We start from the raw sequence: 25,904 nt of genomic DNA on the forward strand, positions 1-25,904 counted from the left end.
ACCATCAACATCGGAAGCTCCGTGAAGGCAATATGCAGAAATTGAAACGTGGTACCGCCGATGTTGATGGCTTAGAATTAAAGTGCATTGTAGTTGATGTATATATATATATATATATATATATATATATATATATATATATATATATATGTATATATATATATGTATATATATATATGTATATATATATATATAGATATACATATCTATACATATATATATATATATGTATGTATATATATAAATATGTATATATATACACACATTATTTTACTTTATTTCTTACATACATATACCAAGGATTTTCCCCCCTTACATCTGGCAACGCTTCCGACCACTGGCTCGAGTGAAGAGCGCGTTGTTCTGTTGATCTGCAACGATTCCAACAAACAGGTGAGCGTTGGCAGTGGAAACTGAAGGACAAGGAAAGGACCGGCAGAAGTGTAAAGCTTTTAATTTGAAGAACCGAAGTAATATAGTCGACTTTTCTACAATGTCTAAGCCAGTTCTTGCCTACTGGGATATTCGCGGCGTAAGTAGAGATGAAAGAAGCTTTATATACCATATTATAGTTACAAACTAAAACTCGTTGAACGTTGCGTAAGTAAATATTGATGAGACGCCGCTGTAATGGTGGTCGTGGCTGTTTGAAATTTTAACATTACCTTAAATATGCAGATAAAAGGAAACAAATGACTTGTTGACATTTCAAGCTGGTGAACTGGTTAAGCGGTTTATCAATAAAATAATGTGGTGATCTTAATACCATTTTTATTAGGAAAGGTATCCTCCACTATTGTTAGTAGCATACCGGCGTACCGGCATTAAGAAACATTTTTTTCCTATATTCAATTGGCAATAAAAAGAAGTAAAAATGGCCTTTGATAGGCTTGGGTGGGGATTGTTGTTAAGGAACAAGAGTATGTGCATGGGTGTAGTTAGTTGACATTGACTATGGGGTATTTTATAGTAATATGTTTGGGTATGGCCTGGGCACAAGTTCAAGGACGTATGTCGTATGTAAACACTGGTTCCTGAGGGGTACAGCTGAATAAAATAGCCGTGTGTCTGTAATATAAGAAATGTCAACAGGTGTTAAAAATACCACAAAGTGTGATGAGAACTTGTTTTTTCATTATTTGCATCAGATTTGGCTACTTTTTCCATAAATACAGTGATTTTCACATTTTTTAGGGAGTTGGTATTTTATTAATCAGGTTAGGACAGTTTTTGAAAAGGTGGTGGTGCCTTTGCCCAGAGGTGTGTAGCCTTGGCCAAAACCATCACTTTTGCCTTCCAACGGAGGTTAGGAGGTGATTTTTCTGCAGCTGAGTGACTGACCAATGGAATGCCCTTTCTAGAGAAGTGGTTGACTTGGATAACTTATCTATGTTCAAGTGCCTCTTCCATGAGATTCCTCACCTACTGCATGGTTTCAATGAGTGATGCAGGTATTGAGTATTTAATGGACTGGCTCTATGAACCAGTATTGTTTGTTGTCTTGGACAATTTGCAGTTTCACCCAGCCAACAATTTTGTGCTGTGGCTTGTGTGTTTCTGGTGAGATATAATTGCCGTAGTGATGTCAAAGAGGCAAGGGAGCTAGAGCTCTCGTGAATAGCCTCTTCTCTGTACTTCTACAGTATACCGGTCGTATCTATTCTTGAAGATGTTAATATTTGAACTATTGACTACATTGTCCAGTAGACTGTGCCATTTGTTAACAACTCTGGCGTCAAAAAAAATACTTCTCTTCGTTGTTCTGAACCTTGGTTTCTTAAGTTTCCACTGGTGCCCTCTGGTCTCATACCTTTCTCTCTGTTCAATTTGAAGGAATTGACTGCAGTCAATATCCTCATCTCCATTAAGCATCTTGAAAACTTCAATCATATCACCGCATGTTCTTCTTTCCTGTAGGGTGGTTAGTCCTAAGGCATCCAGTCTTTCATTGTAGGGTAATTCACTTAGTTGGGGAACAAGTTTAGTAGCTCTTCTTTGAACTTTTTCCAAAATGTTAATGTCTTTTTTCTTGTATGGGGACCAGGCTTGTATAGCATACTACATGTGGGGTCTTACCAATGTTGGGTATAGTGCTAGAAATATTTCCTTATCCATACAAGTAAATGTTCTCTTAATCCTTCCTAACATAGCCTTGGCAGCAGCCGTAGATATGTGTACAGTAGGGGATGTGTCAGGTGTCACATATATCCCCAAGTCTTTCTCTTCTGTTATTGACTGCAGTGGGAACCCATGTATGTAGTAATTGTAGTTAGCATTATTTTTCCCAACGTGCATCGCCTTGCATTTCTCCATATTGAATGTTGGGAGCCATTTCTCGCTCCACTGCTGCAGGTGGCAAAGGTCTTCTTGAAGAACTGTTCTATCATCAAGGCTATTCACTCTCCTATAAATTCTTGCATCATCAGCGAATAACTTCCCACTGGACTGTATATCATCAAATAGGTCATTTACAAAGATCAGAAACAAAACCGGACCCAGCACACTACCTTGAGGGACACCACTCCATACATCTAGCCAACCTGAATAATCACCTCAAATTGCAACCCTCTGTCTTCTGTTCTCAAGGAAGGCTTGGATCCACCTCCATATGTCCCCTTCAAGGCCCACAGCTTTTATTTTATTTAAGAGACGTTGGTGTGGAATAGTGTCAAAAGCTTTCTTACAATCCAAATAGATCACCTCAACATCCTCCTTTGCTTCAATGGCATCCTCCAAGTCTTGAAAGTACTCGAGTAATTGAGTGAGACACGATCTTCCAGATAGAAAACCATGCTGATGACACAACAGTATTTGGTTTTTGTCTAAATGTTCCATTATGATTTTCTTAAGTTTTTCTAAAATCTTGCATGGAATTGATGTCAGACTCGCTGGACGATAGTTCAAAGCCTTCATTTTGTTTCCTTTCTTGAATATTGATGATGGTGTACATCATTTTTGTCGCAAATTCATAGTTTAAGTAATGAATTATTAAAGTTATGCACTTATGCCTACATCTCCCCAACGATCTTGGGGGACCTGTGGGAAATCGGGGTTTTTGGGTGTATCAGGTACTCTATTTGGCAGTCTTTTCTGTGAAGTCACATTGGCATCTTCCCATCGAGTAGTAATGGGATATGGTCCCTTTCCTTTGTTGTCTCTGTTACTTCTGGAACAGAATCAATGCCTGGTCTGTGCATATGCTACACTATTTGGCATCTTACTAGTTTTTGTGTTGTCTGGCCCTATGATGCTTCCAGTGCTGTTTTGTGTATTTTGTGATGCATCTGCTTCGTCCTTTGAAGGTTGTGCAATGTTATCATCATCTTTGTTCTGTTATGGGGGTTGTGTAGGGGCTTCTGTCTTATGGTATTTACCTAATTGTAGTAAATAGGTAAGGAGTATTGCTTATTAGATCCTGTACTCTAATTTTCAAACATACCTGGACTTAGTCATGCATGGTTCCAACTTAATCCATATCTTTGATTTCCAATTGTCATATTTGGATTTGAATTCATTTATTATTTGAGCTTGGGCTACATCACCTAATCTATTCCAGATATACAACAATATGGCCCGTCATCCAGGAGGTTCTAAGATAGGAGGGTGGAGGGGAGTGGAATATACGGGAAATGAAATGGGTGGGAGTGATTTCTATGCCTTTTTCTTTTTGGCTACCCCCTGTGTAAGGGGGGGAAAAAGCCTTTGGTATATGTATGGAAAACTAGTTCCTCACATCCTTTCAACATTTGCTCTTCTTAATTTACTTCTTTGACCTCTTAAAATCCTCCCGTCTTTAATCAGATCTCTTCTATCAATGCAGTCTATCCCCTTAGTGATCTGAACACTAATCATGTTACCTCTTTCTCTTTGATCTTTCAAAGTTGGTAGACCCAGTACTTTTAGTCTTTCCTTGTATGGTTTATCTGCCAGGCTGGGGACGAGTTTAGTTGCTGCCCCTTGTATTCTCTCTTGCTTATACCCTTCATTCTGTGTGGGGACCATACTACTGATGCATATTCCAGTCTTAAGCATATCAGGGTTTCGATGAGTTTTTTCATCATCTCTTCATTTCACTTTAATCTTCTGCAGTAGTCCAAATGTCTCTCCCATAATCCTGCTGAAATCTGTCAGGTGACAAGTCTTTTATCAAGACTACCAAGGAGGTGCCAAGACTACCAGGAGGTGCCAAGATAGGAAGGAGGGTGGAGGGGAGTGGAATATGTGGGAAATGAAATGGGTGGGAGTAATTTTTATGCCTTTTTCTTTTTGGCTACCCCCCATGTAAGGGGGAAAAAAGCCTTTGGTATATATATGTACCAAGTTCTTCTCTTGCTTTTGTAATGTGTTCACTTCCCAAGAAATAGTTTAAGGATGGCCTTTTGGCACTATTGCCCATTTCCAGTACTCTTTTGGTATTTATTGAACTTCATTTCCCATTTTTGTCTCCTTGCAAAAATAGTATCTAGATCTTTTTGTACTATTCTGCCATCCTCATTTAATACTCTTCTCATGATTTTTACATTATCTCCAAACATGTTGGCATATCTTGTTCCTTCCATCATGTCATTAATGTAGACAAGAAACATTATAGGTGCAAGTACTGAATCTTGTGGAACTCCACTCATTACTGCTCTCTAGTTTGATATCCTGTCCATTACTACTCTCCTCATACATCTTTCCTTCAAAAAATCTTCAATCCAATCTAGTAGTTTGCTTCTCAGTCTTCCAACATGCTCCAATTTCCACACAAATCAACTGTGAGGTACTTAACCCCTTCACTCTGGGCCAAAATCTCACGGGCAGCATTATCTGCCAGACGTGCGATGTTGCGTCATAATACTCGCATTATAAAAGATAAAGTCACTGCTGTATTGCTCGTTCTCTCTTTCACCCGTGAATTTTTATAACCATAGAAAATATGATTAAGCCAGTTTACAGAGTGTGGGGATCATGCAGGTACTTCTACAATAAATATAATCAAGACTCCGACATCGGCATCCTTGCATACCCACTTGCTCCTCATGACGCCTACGTAGGCGTCATCGTATTGAAGGGGTTAAACAAATGCCTTCTAGGTCCAGGTACATGCATTCCGCCCACCCCTCTCTCTCTTGCAGCACATCAATCACTCGAGCAAAAGCATAAAAGGTTCCACACACGTGGCCTTCCAGATCTGAAACCAAACTGACTTACCGTCAGAATGTTCGTCTTTTCAAGATACAGTGAGACCTCTCATTAACAGACGTTAATTAGCTGCGTTTGCGGTGTTTTCGCTGTGTTTTGGAGTGGTTTTTGGGTGGCATAGTGATTGCACAGCACTAAACAACAGCACCGAAAACACAGCGAAAACTACGCAAACATAGCTAATTAACGGCCGTTAATGAGAGGTCTCACTGTATTTGGTCCATTGATCTTTCACAATCCTTTCACATAATTTCACAATTGTGCTAGTTAGTGATACTGGCTTATAATTTAGTGGTGTTTCCTTGTTTCCACCTTTTTAAATTGGCACCACATTTGCCCTTTTCCAATCAAGTGGTACAGTGCCTTCTTTCAATGAACATGTAATAAGACTATGGATCCTATCTGCTAGTAGTTCCTTAAATTCTTTAAGTATTCAGTTTGAGATCCCATTAGGTCCTGAAGCTTTTGTCATGTCCAATGATCCTAGGAAATTGAGCAAGCTTTTGTCATGTCCAATGATCCTAGGAAATTGAGCAAGCTTTTGTCATGTCCAATGATCCTAGGAAATTGAGCAAGCTTTTGTCATGTCCAATGATCCTAGGAAATTGAGCACATCCCTCACTTCTACATTTATATATTCAAAATTTGGTTTTTTGCTCCTCTCAATTTTCTCCAAAAAGTTTAGCTCTCTTGTGAAAATGGATTGTAAACCTTCATTATTTCTCCCTGAGCTAGGGCTCTTCAAAGTTCTCACCATCTACTGTTAACTTGGTGATCTGTTACCTCTGTCTCAATTTAACACTCATGAACCTGTGAAACAGTTTTGGTTCATCTTTGCATTTTTCAGCTACACCTCTTTCAAAATTGCTTGATTCCTTCCTGCCAGTTCTGGTATAGTCATTCCTAGCTTGTTTTTAAGCTTTTTTTCTTTGTCCTTTTTTTGCAGTCTCGTACATTTGTTAGACCAATCTTTGGCACATGTTTTTTCACTCCTAGGATGTAAATGTCAAGAAAGATTTCCCATTTCCTTCTTATTGCTGTGGTATTCATGAATTCCTCCTGGTTTGTTTCCTAAGAAATCTGCTTTCCTAAAATTGAGTCTCCCTTGCCTGTTTGACTCGTTCCTTGACTATATTTCCTCATCCTCCTGCAGAAATTAAATTGTAACATGGACACTTTTTCCTATTGGCCAAAAGTAGTTCAAGGAGCTGATGACCTCTTGCTCTTTGATTAGTGACATATCTAATATTGTGGGGAAGAGGGGAATGTCTGTTGAGGAAGGACGGGAGAAGACAGAAGACGGGTGAATGGAGAATGGTTGTATATGGATGATGTGGTGCATGAGGTGGAATGGGCGGGGGGATGGGGGGCGAGGTAGTATGTGTGAGCAAATTTTGACAGCCTGAAGGGATTTCTCCCTGTCTTCTCCTTTTATGCATGGGGGGACGGAGAGGAGGGGTCACCGATTTGATGAAGCGGCCTTGCTGTGGATGTGGTGTGTCTTGAGACACTGCTTCTGACCCAGGGCAGTGGACAAGGTGCAGGGATGACCCGTCATCCAGGAGGTGCTAAGATAAGAGGGAGGGTGGAGGGGTGTGGAGTGTATTCAGGGATGGAATGGGTGGGAATGATTTTATGCCTTTTTCTTTTTAGCTACCTCCCTTGTAAGGGGGAAAAAGCCTGGGTATATGTATGCATGTATGTCATCTCTTACCCATGTCACTTCCTTTACCCACTGGGTCATTGTGTTATCCTTTGCTTTACTCAACAGTGTATTTTCCCAGGAGTCTGCTTTTCCACTTTCTTCCCATTCCTCCTAGTTGTCACCACAATTAAAATCTCCAATAAGGACTATGTTACTCCTTTGTTCAATATTTTTCTTTAGGAAAAGAGTTGTATCCTTCAACATATCTTGATATTCAGTTTCATCCCAAGCTCTTGTCATGGGTGGGAATATATGCTACCATGAAGTCTCTTTGATTTTGTCCATTAGTACTGATCTCTAGGTGAATTGCTTCATCCCTGCCTTCACTCAGATTTGCTTCTTCCACCTTTGTGTCACTTTTCACCAAAAACATTACTCCTCCGTCCTTTTTATCTTCGCTGTCTCGTCTCCAGGTGTATCTGTTTTACACCAATTGTATATCAAAATTTTATAGGGAGTTTAGTCTCTACTAGACATAGTATATCAGGCTCATTTGCCCTTAAGTAATCATTGTAACCTGTAAAAGGTGTGGTTACACAATGGGGCGTACTGGCAGCGGGTTCTTCGGATGGGTTCCTTAAAATGGAGCTTTTTTTTTTTTAAGGTACTAAAAGTAACAAAGGGGAAAGATCTCCCCTGATGAGATAGGGGAGAGATAATCTCCCCAGTCTCGCCTGTCTGACGAGCACAGTTGCCTCCTTGTATAGTAAGATTAGCCTAGTTTTAAATAAAAGCTTGTTTGGTGTAGTTGTTACATGTGAAACATGTTTATGATAGAATATACATTATACGGGTGTTAGTTGTATAGGGTTTAGTTATATTATTGATGGATGTGGCTAAACATGGTGTATATGTTGAAGTTATGATAATGTAGTTAGGGTAGGCATGAGAAGAGGGTCAGTGAACTGTCTGGTGACTTTAGGTGCTTGAGTTAGATGATGGCATGATGACATGTTGTGATATGTTAGCATTCCTGGAGTCAGGTGTTTTGTGATCAAGAAATGAGAGGTCAGCAAGATTGGAGGTCTTGGTAAAGACGACTACCATATTGCATGCTTGTAGATCATGTGTCATGCCGTGTGTGATCCATCATTATGTTAGTATATACTGTCATTTATCTCTAACCAAGCTGATAGTAAATCATCAACATTAGCATATGCTATGCTAAGTTTCCTTGTAGTGCTTACTCTCCTCTCTTCTCTCCTTTCATTTCTCTCCTCTCTCCTCCCTCCTCTCTCTTCTCTCCTCATTTCTCTTTCTTCTCTCTTCATTCCTCTCTCTTCTCTTCTCTCCTCTCTCATCTCCTCTCTCATCTCTCCTCTTCTCTCTCTCTCTCGTCAGATTTTTTGTGTAAAGATAGTTCTTATCTTCTCATTGTCAGTGCTATTTTTGTGTGGGCATTTCCATTGCATTATCTCTCATTGTGCCTAATCAGTCAGCTTAGGGACCGTACTAGTCATTTTCTTGTACGTCTGTTTATGTGGTTACCACGCTACTATTGTCTAATTTCATTCTAGGCTAATTTTGGTTTTCGTATATTTTTCTTGGGTATTTTTTATTTATTTATTTTTATTTATTTATTTATTTGATGCAGCCTGAGGGGATTTCCCCCCGTCTTCTCCTTTTATGCATGGGGGGGACGGAGAGGGGGTGTCGCTGATTTAATGAAGTGGCCTTGCTGTGGATGTGCTGTGCCTTGGGACACTGCCTCTGACCCAGGGCAGTGGACAAGGTGCAGGAATGACCCGTCATCCGGGAGGTGCTAAGATAAGAGGGAGGGTGGAGGGGAGTGGAGTGTATTCAGGGATGGAATGGGTGGGAATGATTTTATGCCTTTTTCTTTTTGGCTACCTCCCTTGTAAGGGGAAAAAAACCTTGGTATGTATGTATTTTTATTTATTCTTTACTTTATAATTTTTTTTATTATATATATATTTTTTAATTCTTTCCTTGGTCTCTTGTCATATATGGATATCATTTAAAGGTATGCTGGGTTCTTGCTTTTTGGTTTTCAAAATGGGGATAAATGTGTGCTCATTGCCATATTGTTAGAATGCCATTATGTAATGAGTATTGATTGAATACATCTGTCTGCATTGCCCAGATGTTGTTGTTGTTGTCGTTCCCTAGACTGTCTGTCCGAGCAGTCCCGTCTCCCCAAGGAAGGCCACAGCCGAAACTGGGTTTTCCCACAAATCCTTTATAGAGTGTATGTTGTGTTGTTTGCGTGCATGATTGTGTATAATGCAGTCTTCCATTATGTGTTGTATGGTATGGGGTGAAGTGTTACATCCTGGGCAGCTGTTCACAACATGGTCGTCCAGCCTCTTCTGGTAGCTTAGAAGTGCTGGGTGGTGACCGCATCGCAGTCTGGCCAAGTGGACTCTGTCCTTTTGTGGGAGAGAGGATTCAGAAGGGTGGATATCAGGGGGTCTGGCATGCAGCAGTGTGTTGTCTTTCAGTGTGTTAATGGAGCGGTGAGTGATGTGATTATGAATATGTTTCCGGAGGCTGGTATTTGGTGGTTGTGGAGGAAGAGAAGAGAGTATCTGTGCGTAATAAAGGTCTTTGGGTGTAGTTTTAATGTTTCTTGGTGTGTGTGGGTGTTCTGCTATGTAGTGTAGCGGGTGTGATGTGTTTGTGGTGGCTGCAGCAAGTGTTTGTGTGCCTCTCATGTCGAGGTGGTCCTTGACTTTGAGGACTTTTGTTTCATGGTGTAAATGGTCTGTAGGTGATGTATTTGTGCAGCCTGTAATTGTTTTTAGGGCTTTGTTTTGTATGATTTGAAGGGTGTTGTGGTGTGTCTCACTGAGATTAGGAGCCCATGCAGGACTCGCATAATTCATCACTGAGCGTATGCATTGTTTGTATATTGTTATATTAGTTTCTTTGTTTTGTCCAAATGTTGTTCCTGTGATTGACTTAAGTGCGTTAAGTCTAGGTGTGCATTTGTTTTTATGTTTGTGAGGTGTTGTTTGAAAGACATGGATGTATCGTATGTTACACCAAGAATTTTCGGTGTGTTTGTGTGTGGTATTAGAGTGTTGTTGATGTAGAGATGAGGTATGTATTTGTGTTCTTTTGTCCAGTTGGTGAGAAGTGTTGCTGTAGATTTGGTTGGAGATATTTTGAGTCTGTTTGTGATGAACCATGTGTTGAGTGTGTCAAGGTAAGGCTGGATTATTTCTGCAGCTTTGTCTGTGTTACGATGTGTGCATGTGATTGTTATGTCATCTGCGTAGGAAGAGATTTGTATTTCTGAGGTGTCTGGCGTGGGTAAGTCATGCATGTATAGATTAAATAGTGTGGGGGATAGAACTGAGCCCTGTGGTACTCCGTTCTTAATGTTTCTGATGTGCGATGATTGGCCATTATATGACACATGAGCATTCCTGCCTGCCAGATAATTGGCCAGCCATCTTTTGGTGTTATTGTGCATGTCTGTGTTATATATTTTATTTGTTAGGTTGTGGCGGGGGATAGCATCAAAAGCTTTACTAATGTCCAATGTTATAAGAAGTGTTCTGTGGTGGGGCCTATCTGAATTGATGCCATCAAAAATTCTTTGTGTGAGGTTTGTCAGAAGAGTGTTTGTGGAGTGTAGTGGCCTAAAGCCGTGTTGTGAGTCAGCAAGGGGAATATATGGTGTGACAAGTTTAAGTATTAGGCGTTCAATGACTTTAGAGGGGGTGCAGAGAAGTGTGATTGGGCGGTGCGATGTTGGGATTGTTGGGTCTTTGTTCGGTTTTGGAATGGTGATTATTTTACCATGCTTCCAGATGTCGGGTATAGTGTTGTGTGAATAGCTGTAGTTTGCAATGTTTGTGAGTGCGTGTATACCTTGTGGTCCAATGTGTTTTAGGTGGATGTTGCTTATGTTATCAGGGCCACAGGCAGATGAGTGCTTGAGATTATGCATTATGAGTTTTGTCTGACTGTCTATGAAGGGTGTATAGTCTGAGTCTGTGGGGAAGTCTTTCTTACGTCGAATGGTGCGTCGGTCGTCAGGGTGAGATGTAAGATGGCTCGTCTGTGCAAAATGACGTATGAGTGTGTTTGCTTGTTGTCTGTTTGAGGGTAGATTATCTGTTGTTGTGATTATTGCTGCGTGAGAGCGTGTAGTGTTACTGTTGGATAGTGTGATGCTGTTGAGTGTTTTGTACAATTTGCTGGTGTTTGTTTTGTGATCAAGTGTATTGATAAAGTTTTGCCAATTTTGTGTTTTTTGTTCATGTATTTTATTGGCAATCACAGTGTTTAGTGTTTGTATTTGGTCTGCTATGTTTTGAGGGATAGGTGTGGGGGTATCGTGTTTAAGTGTGTCACGTTGTCTGATGAGGTCTTGGATTTCTGGTGTGAAGTTGGGGTTGTGTGATTTTCTGTTGCCTCTAGGGATGTATCTCTTGTCTGCGTTTTGTATGATTGTATTAAAAGCGTGCACAGCATTGTTTATGTTTGTGATTGGTGTACTGTTCAGTGTTTCAAAATGTTGTTCTGTCTCTTCAGTAAAGGCTTCCCAGTTAGCTCTCTTGTAATTGGTGTAAGTGTGTCTGTGGCCAGCTGGGGTGCATCTTGTTTTGGTGGTGATGATGATTGGAAGGTGGTCAGAGCCAAGGGCTCCGACCACTCTCCATGATGTTGTTGGGGTTAGGCAGGGGGAGCAAAAGGTGATATCAGGAGAGGAGGGAGTGTAGAGGGCTTGGTATGGGATATGTGTATGATTATGCGTGTTGTTCATGATAGTCAATGAGTCGAATTGAGTCTGTATATCAAGCCCTCTGTCTGTGTCAGGGTTGTCGACAAACCAGGCAGACGACTTGGCGTTGAAGTCACCACCCATGATCTGGTTGGGGTTTGTGGTTTGTTGGCTGTGTTGAGGTCTGATGGTGTTTGGTACTGTGGGGGATGATTGGGGGGGAATGTACATGTTAACTATTGTTAGTGTTGAATTGTTACCTGTGCGGATACGAATGGATTGGGTTTCTGTTGTGTTATCTGTGGTAGGGAGGAGAATTTTGGTTGTGGCACTTGTGTCCACAAAACAGATGGAATGGTGGATCAGGGTGATGAGTCCACCGCCATTGCCGTCAGTCTGGTCTTGTCTGATGGTGGTGTAATTATGAAATGATGGTGTTTTGTGTGAGTGTCTTAATTTTGTTTCTTGTAGAATTGCAATGTGTATGTTGTGTTGTTTAAGAAAGTGTTAATTTGGTATCTTGTTTGATCCTTCAGCATGTAAGCTGAAGTTTCACGTAAAGTTTGATAGATGTTTTCTTTGGTGATTGGTGTTGAATTCTGGGACAGTTTGAGAATATGGAATGAGTGATGAAAGATTCTGAAAGTATGGAAGGCAGAGGTGGACGGAGTGAACTTCAGCGGAAGATGGAATGGGATTGATGGATGGAGTAAAGGAAGCCTTGGGTACAATTTAGGAATATCCATTGATCATTGAAGACAGAGGGCAAGAAAAGTGGTAGGTGTGTGATGCACGGTTGTGAGTAGATGAATTGATGCAGCTTGAGGGAATTTCTTGTCTGCTCTGTAGATTTTGGAGTGGATGAGGTAGGAAGGTTGTATAACGAAGTGGTGGGGGAAATTAGCTTTAGCTGTTGGACCCTGCTATGGATGTCTTACTGCACTGCTTCACACAAAAAATATGTCATGGACTGGTGTATTGTATTTGATTTGCTGTAGCAAACCTGGCCATGATTTGATCAGTTCCATCAACCCAATTACTAGTGTGCTTAATGCCTTCAATTGGGATTTTCTGTCATACACTGGGATTTGAAATTAAAGGTGAGGTGCAAAATAACTTTTAATTTACATAATATAAAAATATAAAAAAAATTATTTTCACAAATACAGAAGAATATGAACGAGGGTGCGAATGCGAGAATGAGAGTGCCATGGTCTATGGCCCTCCTTTTTATATGGGGATTTCATACAAGTGCCATTGGCAGGTGCCAGTTAGTTATGCCTATAAGCCTAGTCTATTAGGTGCCAATAGCCATCTAAGGCAATTTTTGAAAGTTGTGATTTTTTCACCTACTTTGGTGAAATTCTGCATTGTGTTGAGACATTATTATGTGCAAAGTTTAAGGAGGATTGGTTAATATTTAGTGGTGGCGGAATGACCACAGGTCATGGCTACCTGAAAAAAAGATCGAGATTTGGTTAGTAGGACATAGCATTGAGTGCATAACAGGTGCCAAGCTCCCAAGCCGAGGAGATGCCCTCTGCTGCTTTTTCTTCTATCACAAAGATCAAAAGAAGGAAGTTTTGGACTTCTGGCACCGAGCCCAGATTCTGGTGATAGCAGAAATGAGCATCAGGAGAGAGATAGTTTTCCTCTTTGAAGAGTGGAAGGTTCTGCAGAGGAGTAAGCGGAATACAGGAGTCAAGCCCTGGTAGAAGCAGAAGGTGTGTGAAGAAAGTCGTCCGGACCTTCTGGACATTGCCCACGCTGATGTGCTTGCCCTGATGACCATCAAGGAGGACAAGGACTTCCTCATGGCGCAGCAGGAGAAGGGGAGACGGGGTTCCATGGCAGGGCATGACAAGAAATTGGAAGCTGGGGTCCATCGACGAGAGAGAACTGCTGCACGAGGTGGACGCGAACAGTTGCTGTTGGCAGAGGAGACCATGGAATTGAAGTCCTCCTCATCCGTATCCTTCAGTCCAGTCCATCCCTCCTCGACCTCCTCATCTGGTGACGAAGAAGCCTCACTGCCCAAGTAAGAATGTGGGGGGCCAAGACGGTCATGTCTCCTGATCTAGTCAGCACGCTGGATCGGACGGGGGTCAGCAGCTGTCAGGCTCTTTGAATCGTAGCCGCAATGACAAGTAGCTTGGGCAGTAGTCTACATTCCTATTTACCAGGCTTCATACAGTCCATCCACTTTTTTATTTTTGAGTGAAGAAGGTTTACAATATATTAGTTAATTATTTAAACTAATAGCAGAATTTATATCGTATATATATATATATATATATATATATATATATATATATATATATATATATATATATATATATATATATATACACACAATGCTCTTTCTTGTGTCATCATTGTTATGGTGACCAATGCAGAATATCCTGTTTGTGTACTCATCTGCCACTAATTCATAAGTCTCCTGCAACTGGAACACTTATGTACAGTATTGCCAATTTTTTTTTTTAATTCATCTTCATATCTAACTTAAGATAACCTACTAGTTTGTTGAATTTAACATCAATAGGAACTTTTAAAAATAAGTAGCAAGAGCCATATTATTGGATGATGTGTGGATCTAGACTTTATATAATAACTTACATAAGCTACAGTGCCACATCTGTGTCTCTTTGTGTCATATCGTGACATGTCATGGAACATTACAGCCAGTTCATACCCATATCACTAAATTTCTTCAAGATAGACTGCCAAAGAAGGTACTCCACCAAAAATCCATGACATTAGCCCTACAGAAAATCCCTCGCAAGAGGAACAAGACCCACTTCAATTTGCTTGCATTCAGCTCAAAGACAGTACCAACACAGAATAGGCCTGGCCATTGAGACAAGTTATCCTAGATGAAAGTATTACACAGAGGGCACTAAGCACCTCATCCTCCACTGCCCTACACTAACAATCCATATATGACCACTCAATATTTCTTCCCTTAGTGACCTATGGACCTGTCTGGTGGTTATGCACGGTTTCCCTTGTTTGTGTTTTACAAAGGATTACAAAGGCGGAGCATGCCGACAGGAGACCTTTTGATCCATATCTAGGTCGGATGCAAAAAAAAAAAACATATATATACACATATATATATATATATATATATACATATATATATCATATTAATAATAAATTAAAACTATAATAATGTAAAAATAACAAATAAAATACATAAATAAATGCATAGGTATAGTTGAATAATAAACAAACAGGTAAATAGTAAATGATTATAAATTGACATATAACTAATAATAAATGAAAATCAGACAGACAAATTATAACAAAACAAAAACAAATAATATAACATAAATTATAATCATTACAGCATCTTACTTAGGTATTTATCTAAATGATTCTTAAAGCTTTGAACTGAACTACATTGCACTACCTGTGCAGGAAGTTTATTCCATTCATTAACTACACGGTTGGCAAAGTTGTTTCTACCTACTTCCAAATTGAATCTATTTCCGGACAGTTTGAGACCATTGTTTCTTGTCTGATTCTCATTCAATGTGAAAATTTGGTCACTTTTGATGTTGTCAATTCCCTTTAAAATCTTAAAGACCTGTATCAAGTCACCTCTGAGTCTACGCTTTTTTAGGGAAAACAGATTCATGTGCTTAAGTCGATTTTCGTATGATTTATTTTTGATATTTGGAATCAGTTTTGTGGCTCGCCGTTGTACTTTTTCCAGTCTGTCAATGTCTTTAATGAGATTCGGTGACCATACGGAAACAGCATATTCCAAATGTGGACGAACTAACGATTTATATAGCTTGTTAATGAGTGATGTACTTTTGAAATCAAAAGATCGCACAATCAATCCCAGAATCTTATTTGCTTTCTCAGAGGCTGAAATACACTGCTTGGATGATTTGAGGTCGTTACTGATAATTACGCCGAGATCTTTTTCACTATCCACTTTTGTTAACGAATTTCCAAATAACTTGTAATCGTACTTACTGTTATTTTTACCTATGTGCATTACCTTGCATTTACTTGTGTTAAATTTCATTAGCCACTTTTCAGACCATTTGGTTTGGAGGGAGCTGAGTCGAATTTCCAAATAACTTGTAATCGTACTTACTGTTATTTTTACCTATGTGCATTACCTTGCATTTACTTGTGTTAAATTTCATTAGCCACTTTTCAGACCATTTGGTTTGGAGGGAGCCGAGTCGAATTTCCAAATAACTTGTAATCGTACTTACTGTTATTTTTACCTATGTGCATTACCTTGCATTTACTTGTGTTAAATTTCATTAGCCACTTTTCAGACCATTTGGTTTGGAGGGAGCTGAGTTTCCTATAAAAGATACTTGTGCCAGTGGAGTGATGATTATTTTGGGTGGCAGAATTTGGGTGATATTTCTTATTGCAATCTTTGTAATTGATTCATGAACTCTCCATTTCAGCTTGCCCAGCCCATTCGTCTGCTGCTGGAGTATACAGGAACTGATTTTGAGGACAAGTTTTATAAATGTGGACCTGCACCAGATTTTGATAAATCATGCTGGTTTGACATCAAGTTCTCTCTTGATTTGGACTTCCCCAATGTAAGACTCCTGTACAAAGGTGTTGTGTTTAATGCAGGTGTTTTACATGACCCCTTTACCAACAAGGGTTACGTAGTTAAATATAATAGCCAGATGGCAACTCATAACAGGGTGTTACTTGATACAGAATGGGTTTGGACTGGTAATCTTCACATTATCAAAAGGGTTATGTGCAGTTTAAAATGGCCTGATGACTGGAGTAATAAAAGAATACTGCCACCTTGTTTATATCTGCCACCATAACTTCTTTTCAGTGGTGCTTTTTATCTGTAGTACATCAGCACTTGTGTGATTTTGAAGAAGTGTGCTGGTTGAATGATACAGTGAGACCTCACATTAACGGCTGTTAATTAGCTGTGTTTTTGGTGCTGTTGTTTAGTGCGTGCCATCACTATGCCACCCAAAAACCACTCCAAAACACCGAAAACACAGCGAAAACACCGCAAATGCAGCTAATTAACGTCTGTTAATGAGAGGTCTTGAACTTGAATCCATGTTGTTTTGGGGAGGTGGACAGATAAGTCAAATTTCTTTCTGTGATCAGTCTTCCCATCAACTTTGATATAGTTAATAGGAATGAGATTGTTCTGTAGGATGCTTGTTTTTGTGGTGCTTTCTTTTTATGGGAATTGGATGTATTCCACAGATTGTTGGAGTTTTATTGTACATCCAATAGTGCTTGAAAGTATCAGTGAAGGTTTATGAGTGGATGGGTGCACACAGTTTGATGGTGCAGTGATACCAATCTCAACAGTTAGTTCAGAGATCCAAGTTCAAATCCTGCCCATGGTAGACAATTTCAGCATTGCTGCACTGCAAGCTGACATTCCAACTCTGCTGGGGAAGGAGTTGGGTGTCTGTATGTGTAATGTCACAGTATTACCCATAGATTGGGCCATATATGAGCTCCCATTAGTGAGGGTAATAGATGTTGATTACTAGTCCAATATATGATCCAAGACTGGTGAATCACATGATTGACCACATATTGCATGGTTTTACTACAAGGAGATGTGATATAGATATTTATATGTGCTAGATTAATATATATGAGAAAAGTAGCATTCAACCTTAATCAGTTGAAATGGGTATTTCAGTTGCCGTACTACATTGACGGGAAGATCAAAGTTACGCAGAGCAATGCAATTATGCGTTATATTGCTCGCAAGCATGACATGTGTGGCAAGACAGAAGAGGAGAAAGTCCGTGTTGATGTACTTGAGAATCAGACAATGGACTTCAGAAATGAACTTGTGCGCTTGTCATATAACCCAAAATTTGTAAGTATCAGAGATTAAGATTTTATTAGTAGTTATAGAACTAGTAGTAGTAGTTGTAGTATACTTGAACATCTTTTCATCCTTGTAAGGGGGTGGCTGATGTATACACCTAACCCCTGTCTATCCAAGATACATCCATTGACAAAATACATATACTATACATACATATACCAAAGGCTTTTTCCCCCTTACATGGGGGGTAGCCAAAAAGAAAAGGACATAGAAACCACTCCCACCCATTCCATTTCCTATATATTCCACTCCCCTCCACCCTCCTCCCTCCCTCTTATCTTGGCACCTCCTGGATGAAGGGTCGTCCAGGAGTCATGAGGATGACGGGTCATCTTATCTTGGCACCTTGACAAAATAGTGGAAGAAATAGCAGTGACCATAACCCAGCAAGAGGTTCATTCAAAGAAGCTGCAGGAAAAATATAACTACACAACATCAGATAGGGTTAGTCATAGAGTACTGGAATGGACACATGGAAAGAATGAGTGAAGAAAGACTAGCAAAAAGAGTGTGAAAGGCATAGGTGGATGATGTGAACTTGTGGGAAAGATCAAGAATTGGGTGGATGGGACTGAACAGAGAAAGGAGAGGGCAGGAGATTGGGGTGAATGGAGAATGGTTTTGAACAGATGATAAACTGACATGGCCTGAAGGGATTTCTCCTTGTCTTTATTTATGCTTTGGGATAAGGAGGGAGGGTCACCATGGTTGGTTGGTTCAGAAGCAATGCAGCCAGACTACTCTGTACCTCCACAGTAAGGCCTGACAACCAAAGCCATATGATACATCCATATCTTTCAAACAGCACATCACAAACATAAAAAACAAATGCACACCCAGACGTAACGCACTTAAGTCAATCACTGGAACAACATTTGGACAAAACAAAGAAACTAATATAACAGTATACAAACAATGCATACGCTCAGTGTTGAATTATGCGAGTCCTGCATGGGCTCCTAATCTCAGTGAGACACACCACAACACCCTTCAAATCATACAAAACAAAGCCCTAAAAACAATTACAGGCTGCACAAATACAATACCTACAGACCATTTACACCATGAAACAAAAGTCCTCAAAGTCAAGGACCACCTCGACATGAGAGGCACACAAACACTTGCCGCAGCCACCACAAACACATTACACCCGCTACACTACATAGCAGAACACCCACACACACCAAGAAACATTAAGACAACACCCAAAGACCTTTATCACGCACAGATACTCTCTTCTCTTCCTCCACAACCACCAAATACCAGCCTCCGGAAACATATTCATAATCATATCACTCACCGCTCCATTAACACACTGAAAGACAACACACTGCTGCATGCCAGACCCCCTGATATCCACCCTTCTGAATCCTCTCTCCCACGAAAGGACAGAGTCCACTTGGCCAGACTGTGGTGCGGTCACCACCCAGCACTTCTAAGCTACCAGAAGAGGCTGGATGACCGCGTTGTGAACAGCTGCCCAGGATGTAACACTTCACCCCATACCATACAACACATAATGGAAGACTGCATTATACACAATCATGCACGCAAACAACACAACATATGCTCTATAAAGGATTTGTGGGAAAACCCAGTTTCGGCTATGGCATTCCTTGGGGAGACGGGACTGCTCGGACAGACAGTCTAGGGAACGACAACAACAACAACAACCAAAGCCAGACCACTGGTTCATTACATGATGACCTTCCTCCCATCATCCACTTGAAAAATTACAGAGTAGACAAGAAGAAAACCCCTTTGGACGATGTCGGTCATTTGTTTATTCACAACCATTCTCCCTTCATATTCTTTTGCACCCGTCCTTCCCTGCTTGACAGACCCAAGGCCCCCTTCATCCCATCCATCCATCCGCCCCATTCTGTCTTCACCTCAAGTTTACTCCATTCACTTTGACCCCCTACAATTTTTGCTAGTTTTTCTTCATTCTTTCCATATGCTCAAACCATCCCAGTATTCATTGATCAACCCTATCTGTCAACTCTTCCTCATCTCATTTTTACTATACATCTTCATACTTTGTAAACACTCCATCTCAAACACATTTAGGCTCCTGTTTATCCATATATATAAGACTTCTTCATCCTTGTACGGGAGTTAGCCAGCCAAGGTATCCCCCCACCCCCACTCATCCCACTCCTATCTTTCACCATTTGTTTCCCTTTCATCTTAGGTCATAAACAATATAGCAAGACACAGCAAGACCAGCTGCTTCATGTACATAGCAGCTCCCCCTCCTTGTCCCCTCATGTGGAAATAAACATGGGGATCTGCTACACTTCAATTCAAAGTCTTTGTCCTGTACAGTGGTATGGGCACAATTGTTTCTTTATGCAGTATTTTCTTTGTGTTCATCCCCAGGTACCTATTACTTATGACACTTTATTCTTCCAGATATTTATTTGTTTCCCTATCTATATAATTAGCCAGCAACCCCCACTCCATTCCTTGCACATGTGTCTTTGATCTTCACTTCCTCCAGCATTTCTCATTTTAAACTCTCCTTCAACTTCCAGTCACCTTCTCCCCTTGTACATCACATCACCTTATTTTTGCTCACATTTTTCTGCTTTGTACCTTCATAAACCCTCCCAAACTCCACCACTAACTGCCTCAGTCACTCCACCAACCTAGCCATAAGCAGTGTCATTTGCAACTAACAACCGGCTCATCTCCCGCTTCCTTATGTTCCAATTTACCAGCTCTAAGCCCCTGTGCTTTACATATGCATCCTTCATGTTTACATTGAACACATATGGTGACATGACACAACATTGTCATAGCCCCACCTTCACATCAGATTGCTCATGTTCTCTATTCTTTTCCCTTCTCAAACACAAACTCTTTTACATTAAGATTTTAACTGCCCTCCACAGGCTTTCCCCCCCCGTCTTGTATTATCTACCCATCCGTTCCCATCAGCACACTTCTCAAACATTATAGAAGTACATGCACATACTAAAAGGCCCTTTCCCCCCTTATAAGGTGGGTGGCCTAGTCAATACATACACTTAACATTCTCCCATTCCACATCCACACAACACCAGTTCATTGTCCTTTTTATCTTTGTTCCTTTGTGGATGAAAGGTCATCCCTGCCCCCTGCCCACTGGTTTTCCACACTTGGAAATCTTTCTTGACTCTTTCCATGCACCCAAACCATCCAGCATTCTCTGATCAACTCTTATCTGCCATTTTTTTCACAGCCTCTCAGCCTTGCCTTTTTTTATATTCACTCCATCCTTTGTAACCCCAATCATGTCTCTTACACATTCCATCTTGCATTTAGGCTGTTCCTTTGTGCCTCTCTTAAAGTTGGTATCTCATATAGTGCAATTCATTTCTTTGTACTTTTTTCCTTGCACTCATCCCCAAATTTGTGTTGACATTTTTCATTCCTTAATGATATTATGATTTCCCTCGACCCTAACTCCTCCAGTCTCTCTCCTTGAAGACATACTTCCAACTCTGCCACTCTCTCACCTTGTACATATCATATTGTCACCTTTTACCTACAGTATGCTTTCTTCTCTCACATACAATTCTAAACTGTTCCACTCCCTGCTTGACGCTCCTCCAATTCTAGTACAAGTAGTGTCATTCACAAACAACAGGCCCACCTCCCACCTTTCACCACTCTAGCTTGAAACCCCCCAAGAATAACACCTTCATGTTTGTATCCTTCACTATACCATATCAGAATAAATACATACATACCAAGGGCCTTTTCCCCCTTATAAGGGAAGTAGCCAAAGTCAGGCATAAATCCACTCCCACCAAGAATATATAGAACACTATATATTTTTGAGAATAGATTTATTTATTTTATTTATTTATTTATTTTTTTCTATTATTTTTTTTTATGTATGTATGTAATTTTATGTATGTATGTATGTATGTAATTTTTTTAGCGTCACAAATTCCCCTCTATCATGAGGCTAGGATGGAGTCCTTTACAGAGGACATTTCAGAATAGATATACCAGCAGAAAAGTTGTGGGGAGGAGTTATTTACTTGCACACTTAACTGAAATATGTTGTCCAATGATAAGGTACAAATGAGTTGAATGGAGTCCCTCTTCAAAGAATATGTTTAGAATTAATGGATGTATCCATGGATTCTATTGCAGGATGAGCTCAAGGACCCATACTTGAAGAAACTTCCAAGCACACTGAAGCTCTTCTCTGAATATCTTGGAGATCGCAAGTGGTTTGCGGGCGACAATGTACGTATAATGTCCTTGGTTCTTTGTAATATCTGTAGTGCTTCATGTATTGATTGACTTTGTAGTAATGTTTTGTTTTTGAGATCAGCAGTGGATATTTGGAGATGGTGGTCCTATGATAGTGACATCTGAATTGTATTCCTGCCACACATGTTCAGAATCGGTTAACACTCGCCTAGGACTGAGCCCAAGATGTCAATTACGACTGTATTTTCTCTACCTTTTACATTGGAAAAGTTAACAATAGTAACTTCTACTACAATATGACAGAAACTATCCCATACTACATTATAGATAACTGGTTAGAATTTGTTTCCAGGGGGATCAATGAGAGGTTCTGAAAACTATTGCCAGATGTGGGGTTGTTTTCCAGTCAACAGAATTAGAGACAGCCGTTATGTTGTGATATTTAGGTGATTGTGTTGATAATGATAATTGTTGCTTCAGGTTTCACTGACTGGAAATTTGCAGTCCTACAATGGCTGACAATAGCCCTCAGGCCATCCCATAGATCTCTTGGGGAAGAAAGTTTGCACTCGTGTTGTTGTTGGTTGTACAGTGAGACCTCTCATCAACGGACGTTAACTAGCTGTGTTTGCAGTGTTTTCGCTGTGTTTTTGGTGCTGTTGTTTAGTGCATGCAATCACTATGCCATCCAAAAACCACTCCAAATCAACGGATTATTCACATCAATGGACATCGTTACCCCCCTTTTAGACTGTTAATGAGAGGTAGTACTGTATTGGTGCAGGATTATTTCCGTCATTGGCTAAAAATAGTAGTAGGAGGAAAGGAGTAGTTTCTGGTAGTCAGCTTTCCTAATGTGAAATGTAGATATACAGTTAAAATTAGTTGAGAGTGCCAGCCTCTTGGGTCTGCACCTCCAGATGGGGGTGAGGGTGCTGACAGGTTTCGAAAGTGGACAGCAGGGAGATGATTACCATCCATCATGGGGGACCACCACTCACAACCCATCATTGGTTATAGGATTGTATAGAGTTTCCATTCTTTCCTAGGCTAGTGCCATTGAATTTTAGTAATGTTAACAGTGTTTCTTGTATAGCTAAGTCAGCCAAGCTTTCAATATTTGTAAGGGATTATACTAAGATTTTGTGTACTCTGCATTTTTCATAGCACAGTTTGCATTTATTCATAGCACAGTTGATGAATAGATGCACATTATCACCATAGGCCTGGCCTCCCCCTCCCTTCCCCACATTACCTCCATTCCCATCCCTTCAATTTCCCCAAACCTTCAACCTTCTAGTATAGCCTTAGTCGTCTCCTCCTCCATGTCAACCTCCCCTATTTTCCTCCCCTCCCCTTTGACCTTACCATTCCTTTCCCCCTTCCCTTCAACTTCCCTATCCTCTCCCCTTCATCACCCCTCTTTCCCTTCCCCTCACCCTCAACTTTGCTCTTTCCCTTCCTACATTCACATCTCCCATTACCTTCCCCTCCGTTTCAGCCTCCCTTCTTAACCCGTTCAGTCTTATACCCTCCCTTTCAGCTTTCCCCCCCATCCCCCCCTCCCTCTCAACCACCCTGTTATCTTCTCTTTTCCATCCCTTAACATCTTCAATAAAAGTCTAATATTTTCATGCAAGTGTTAGGCTGCCTGATGCATGATGATTCAGTGATGCATCACAATATGCACATTATAAGATAAAGGTACAGCTGTAATATTTTCCTTCCTCATGTTCTCTTTCACCCTAAATGTGGATAACCAGAGATAATGCAATCAAGCCTGTTCACAGAATACAGGGGTCACTTGTCTACAACTACAAAATGAATATAATCAGGATGACGACACCAAAGTCTTCATATCCCCACTTGTGCCTCAGGATGCTGATGCTGGTGTCCACGTATGCAAAGGGTTAATTTTTCCCATTCTCCTCTCTAGCCTCCCCATTTTCTTCATTTTCCCATTACCCTCCTTAAAGCTTCCACTCCTACCACATTCCTTTCCTGATCTTCATCTTTGTCCAGGCCCTTGCCCTCCCATTCAACCTCCCTATGACTTGTATCCTGGAGACTGTTCTTCTGCAAGACTGCCAGGGCAATGGATTGATTCTTTAATTTGTTGCAACAACACAATATCTCATCTCTAAGTGATTTATGGTCACAACCAGAGGCTGTTGCTAGTTTCCAGGAAGCTGTTAGTTTTCTACAAGGGAGACAGGGGCAACAGATTGAATTGATTGATTGTATTGGTGAGATGTTCCAATTTGTTTACATGACTGTGACACCTATTTATTTTCCATTTCAGATTACATTCCCAGACTTTATTATGTATGAGTTGTTGGATCAGCATCTACTCTTGGCTCCGGGGTGCTTGAAGGAGTTTCAGAAGCTCCAGGACTTCTTGAAAAGGTTCGAAGCACTTGATAAAATCAAGAAGTACATGGCATCAGACCGTTTCATGAAAGCTCCTTTGAATAATAAGATGGCAAAGTTTGGTAATTCTTAAACAACATTCACGTTGATCTTCCTAGTTGACTGCAGTGAGGATTAAAATATTTTTCCTTCATGTCAGTTTTACCAAAAACACTTTTGTGATGGCCAAAGAAATTTTGCAGCTAATTAAATAAAAAAATAAATATATATCTGTATATTCTTATCCCTATGAATGAAAATACAACTAAAGTGGTCATGTTTAGATGTAGATTACACACAAGGGTTGAGATATAGATTGAATAGTGTGTTAAGAAAAATAAAATGTTAATCATCCCTGTCTCCTGCCTGGGTCAGAAGAAATGCAGCAAGACACGGCACATACACACAATCCATACTACAGGATTACATATGCAGTAGTAATTGCAGCCAATGCTGTAGGGACTGTAGAGTGCCCCTACAAACTGGAACCACACATAATTTGTCTACATTAGAGTTGATCTTTACTCATATAGGAAAGATACTACGTTTGCACTGACTGTCCCTTCTTTATGCTGTTCCATTCATACTGTCCTTTACCACATCTATGACTCTTCTTATTACATGTGGTAGGGGAGGGGAAGAGGAATTTTGCTAGTGATTCCCATGGCTAGTACAGTGTGTCAAGTTGTCTGGGAAACCTGAGGCTTATATACTGTTTATGGTCACCAAATCTGATTAAATACCTTGACAACAGTAAGCCACAAAACTGATCCCAATTATCAAATTGTACAAAAACTGGCTAAATCATATGAATCTATTTTCCCTATGCACAGACACAGGCGACTTGGTATGTCTTTAATGCCGCGTCCACACGGTCGAGCTGTGCCTGGCAGACTTTGCCCTTACCGGGCAAAGTCCGCAGACTCTGCCCGCAAAGTGTCCACACGGCTGACGATGGTGGTTGGAGGTTAGTTGGCCGCAAGCAGAGGTTGGGAGGGAGTGATTCAGTGTGGTACGATAACCATGGTTCCCGCCATACTTGGAAAGAAGGTAGCACTTTACAGCATTATAATTGCTGCCTGCATTAAAAAGAAAAACAAATCGCGGAGACATGCCTGATGCCGGGAGTGGTTACAAAGACGCGATTTAATGGGAAGCTCGGTGACAATCCTACGTGAATTGCAGGATGAAAATGAACAATTGTTTTGCAGTTACATGAGAATGAACATAAGCAGCTTTTCTTTTCTCCTTTCGAAAGTGGAGCCATATATACAAAGGCAAGAGACAAATATGAGGTAAAGCATAGCACCAATAGCACATCTTGTTGAGACCAGTACACACTAGTACTAGGTGCGGACATGGTAGTAAGGTAACTTCGGTCTGTACTGAGCGGGTTTGCTAAATTTGCTCGCACCTCACCTCATGCGTTTGGCAGCGATGTCAGCCCTCCATCCACTGCCCGCAAATGGCGCCGGGAACGGACAGTTTGATGGTTTGCCTGATGAAATTGCCTGTTGTCGAGCAAAGCCCTCGTGCCCAGCGGACAGTGCTCGACCGTGTGGACGTGGCTTAAGATTCTAAAGGGAATTTACAACATTAAAAGTGAGAAAATTTTCACATTGTGAATCAGACCAGAAATAGTGGTCTTAATTGTCCAGTATATTAGTTTGGAAGTGTGTTGAAATAATTTTGCCAATTGTGTAGTAAATTAGTGTAATAAACTTCCTGCAAAGGTAATGCAATGTATTACAACTTGAAGTTTCAAGATTCATTTAGTTAAACACCTAAGCAAAATGCTGTAATGCCTGCCATGTATTCTATTT

At 40.5% G+C, this 25,904-nt stretch overlaps 1 protein-coding gene across 1 annotated transcript; it reads left to right on the top strand.

Annotated features, from left to right (window-relative positions):
* Positions 1–361: 361 nt before the first annotated feature.
* LOC143032480 (glutathione S-transferase Mu 3-like) lies at positions 362–24,309 on the top strand. The gene is made up of 5 exons (XM_076197323.1): positions 362–532; positions 16,028–16,168; positions 17,266–17,448; positions 21,610–21,705; positions 23,975–24,309. The coding sequence occupies exons 1-5, from the start codon at positions 494–496 to the stop codon at positions 24,173–24,175; spliced, it is 660 nt and encodes a 219-aa protein (XP_076053438.1). The 5' UTR covers positions 362–493; the 3' UTR covers positions 24,176–24,309.
* The last annotated feature ends 1,595 nt before the right edge of the window (positions 24,310–25,904 follow it).

Source organism: Oratosquilla oratoria, chromosome 13, assembly GCF_046742065.1.
Source record: "Oratosquilla oratoria isolate Oo_2021 chromosome 13, ASM4674206v1, whole genome shotgun sequence".
Taxonomy (NCBI): Eukaryota; Metazoa; Arthropoda; class Malacostraca; order Stomatopoda; family Squillidae; genus Oratosquilla; species Oratosquilla oratoria.

Coding starts and splice junctions, on each gene's coding strand:
- LOC143032480 (XM_076197323.1), top strand. CDS start 494: ATGTCTAAGCCAGTTCTTGCCTACTGGGATATTCGCGGC. Junction 533..16,027: donor CCTACTGGGATATTCGCGGC/GTAAGTAGAGAT, acceptor TCTCCATTTCAG/CTTGCCCAGCCCATTCGTCT. Junction 21,706..23,974: donor AGTGGTTTGCGGGCGACAAT/GTACGTATAATG, acceptor TTTCCATTTCAG/ATTACATTCCCAGACTTTAT.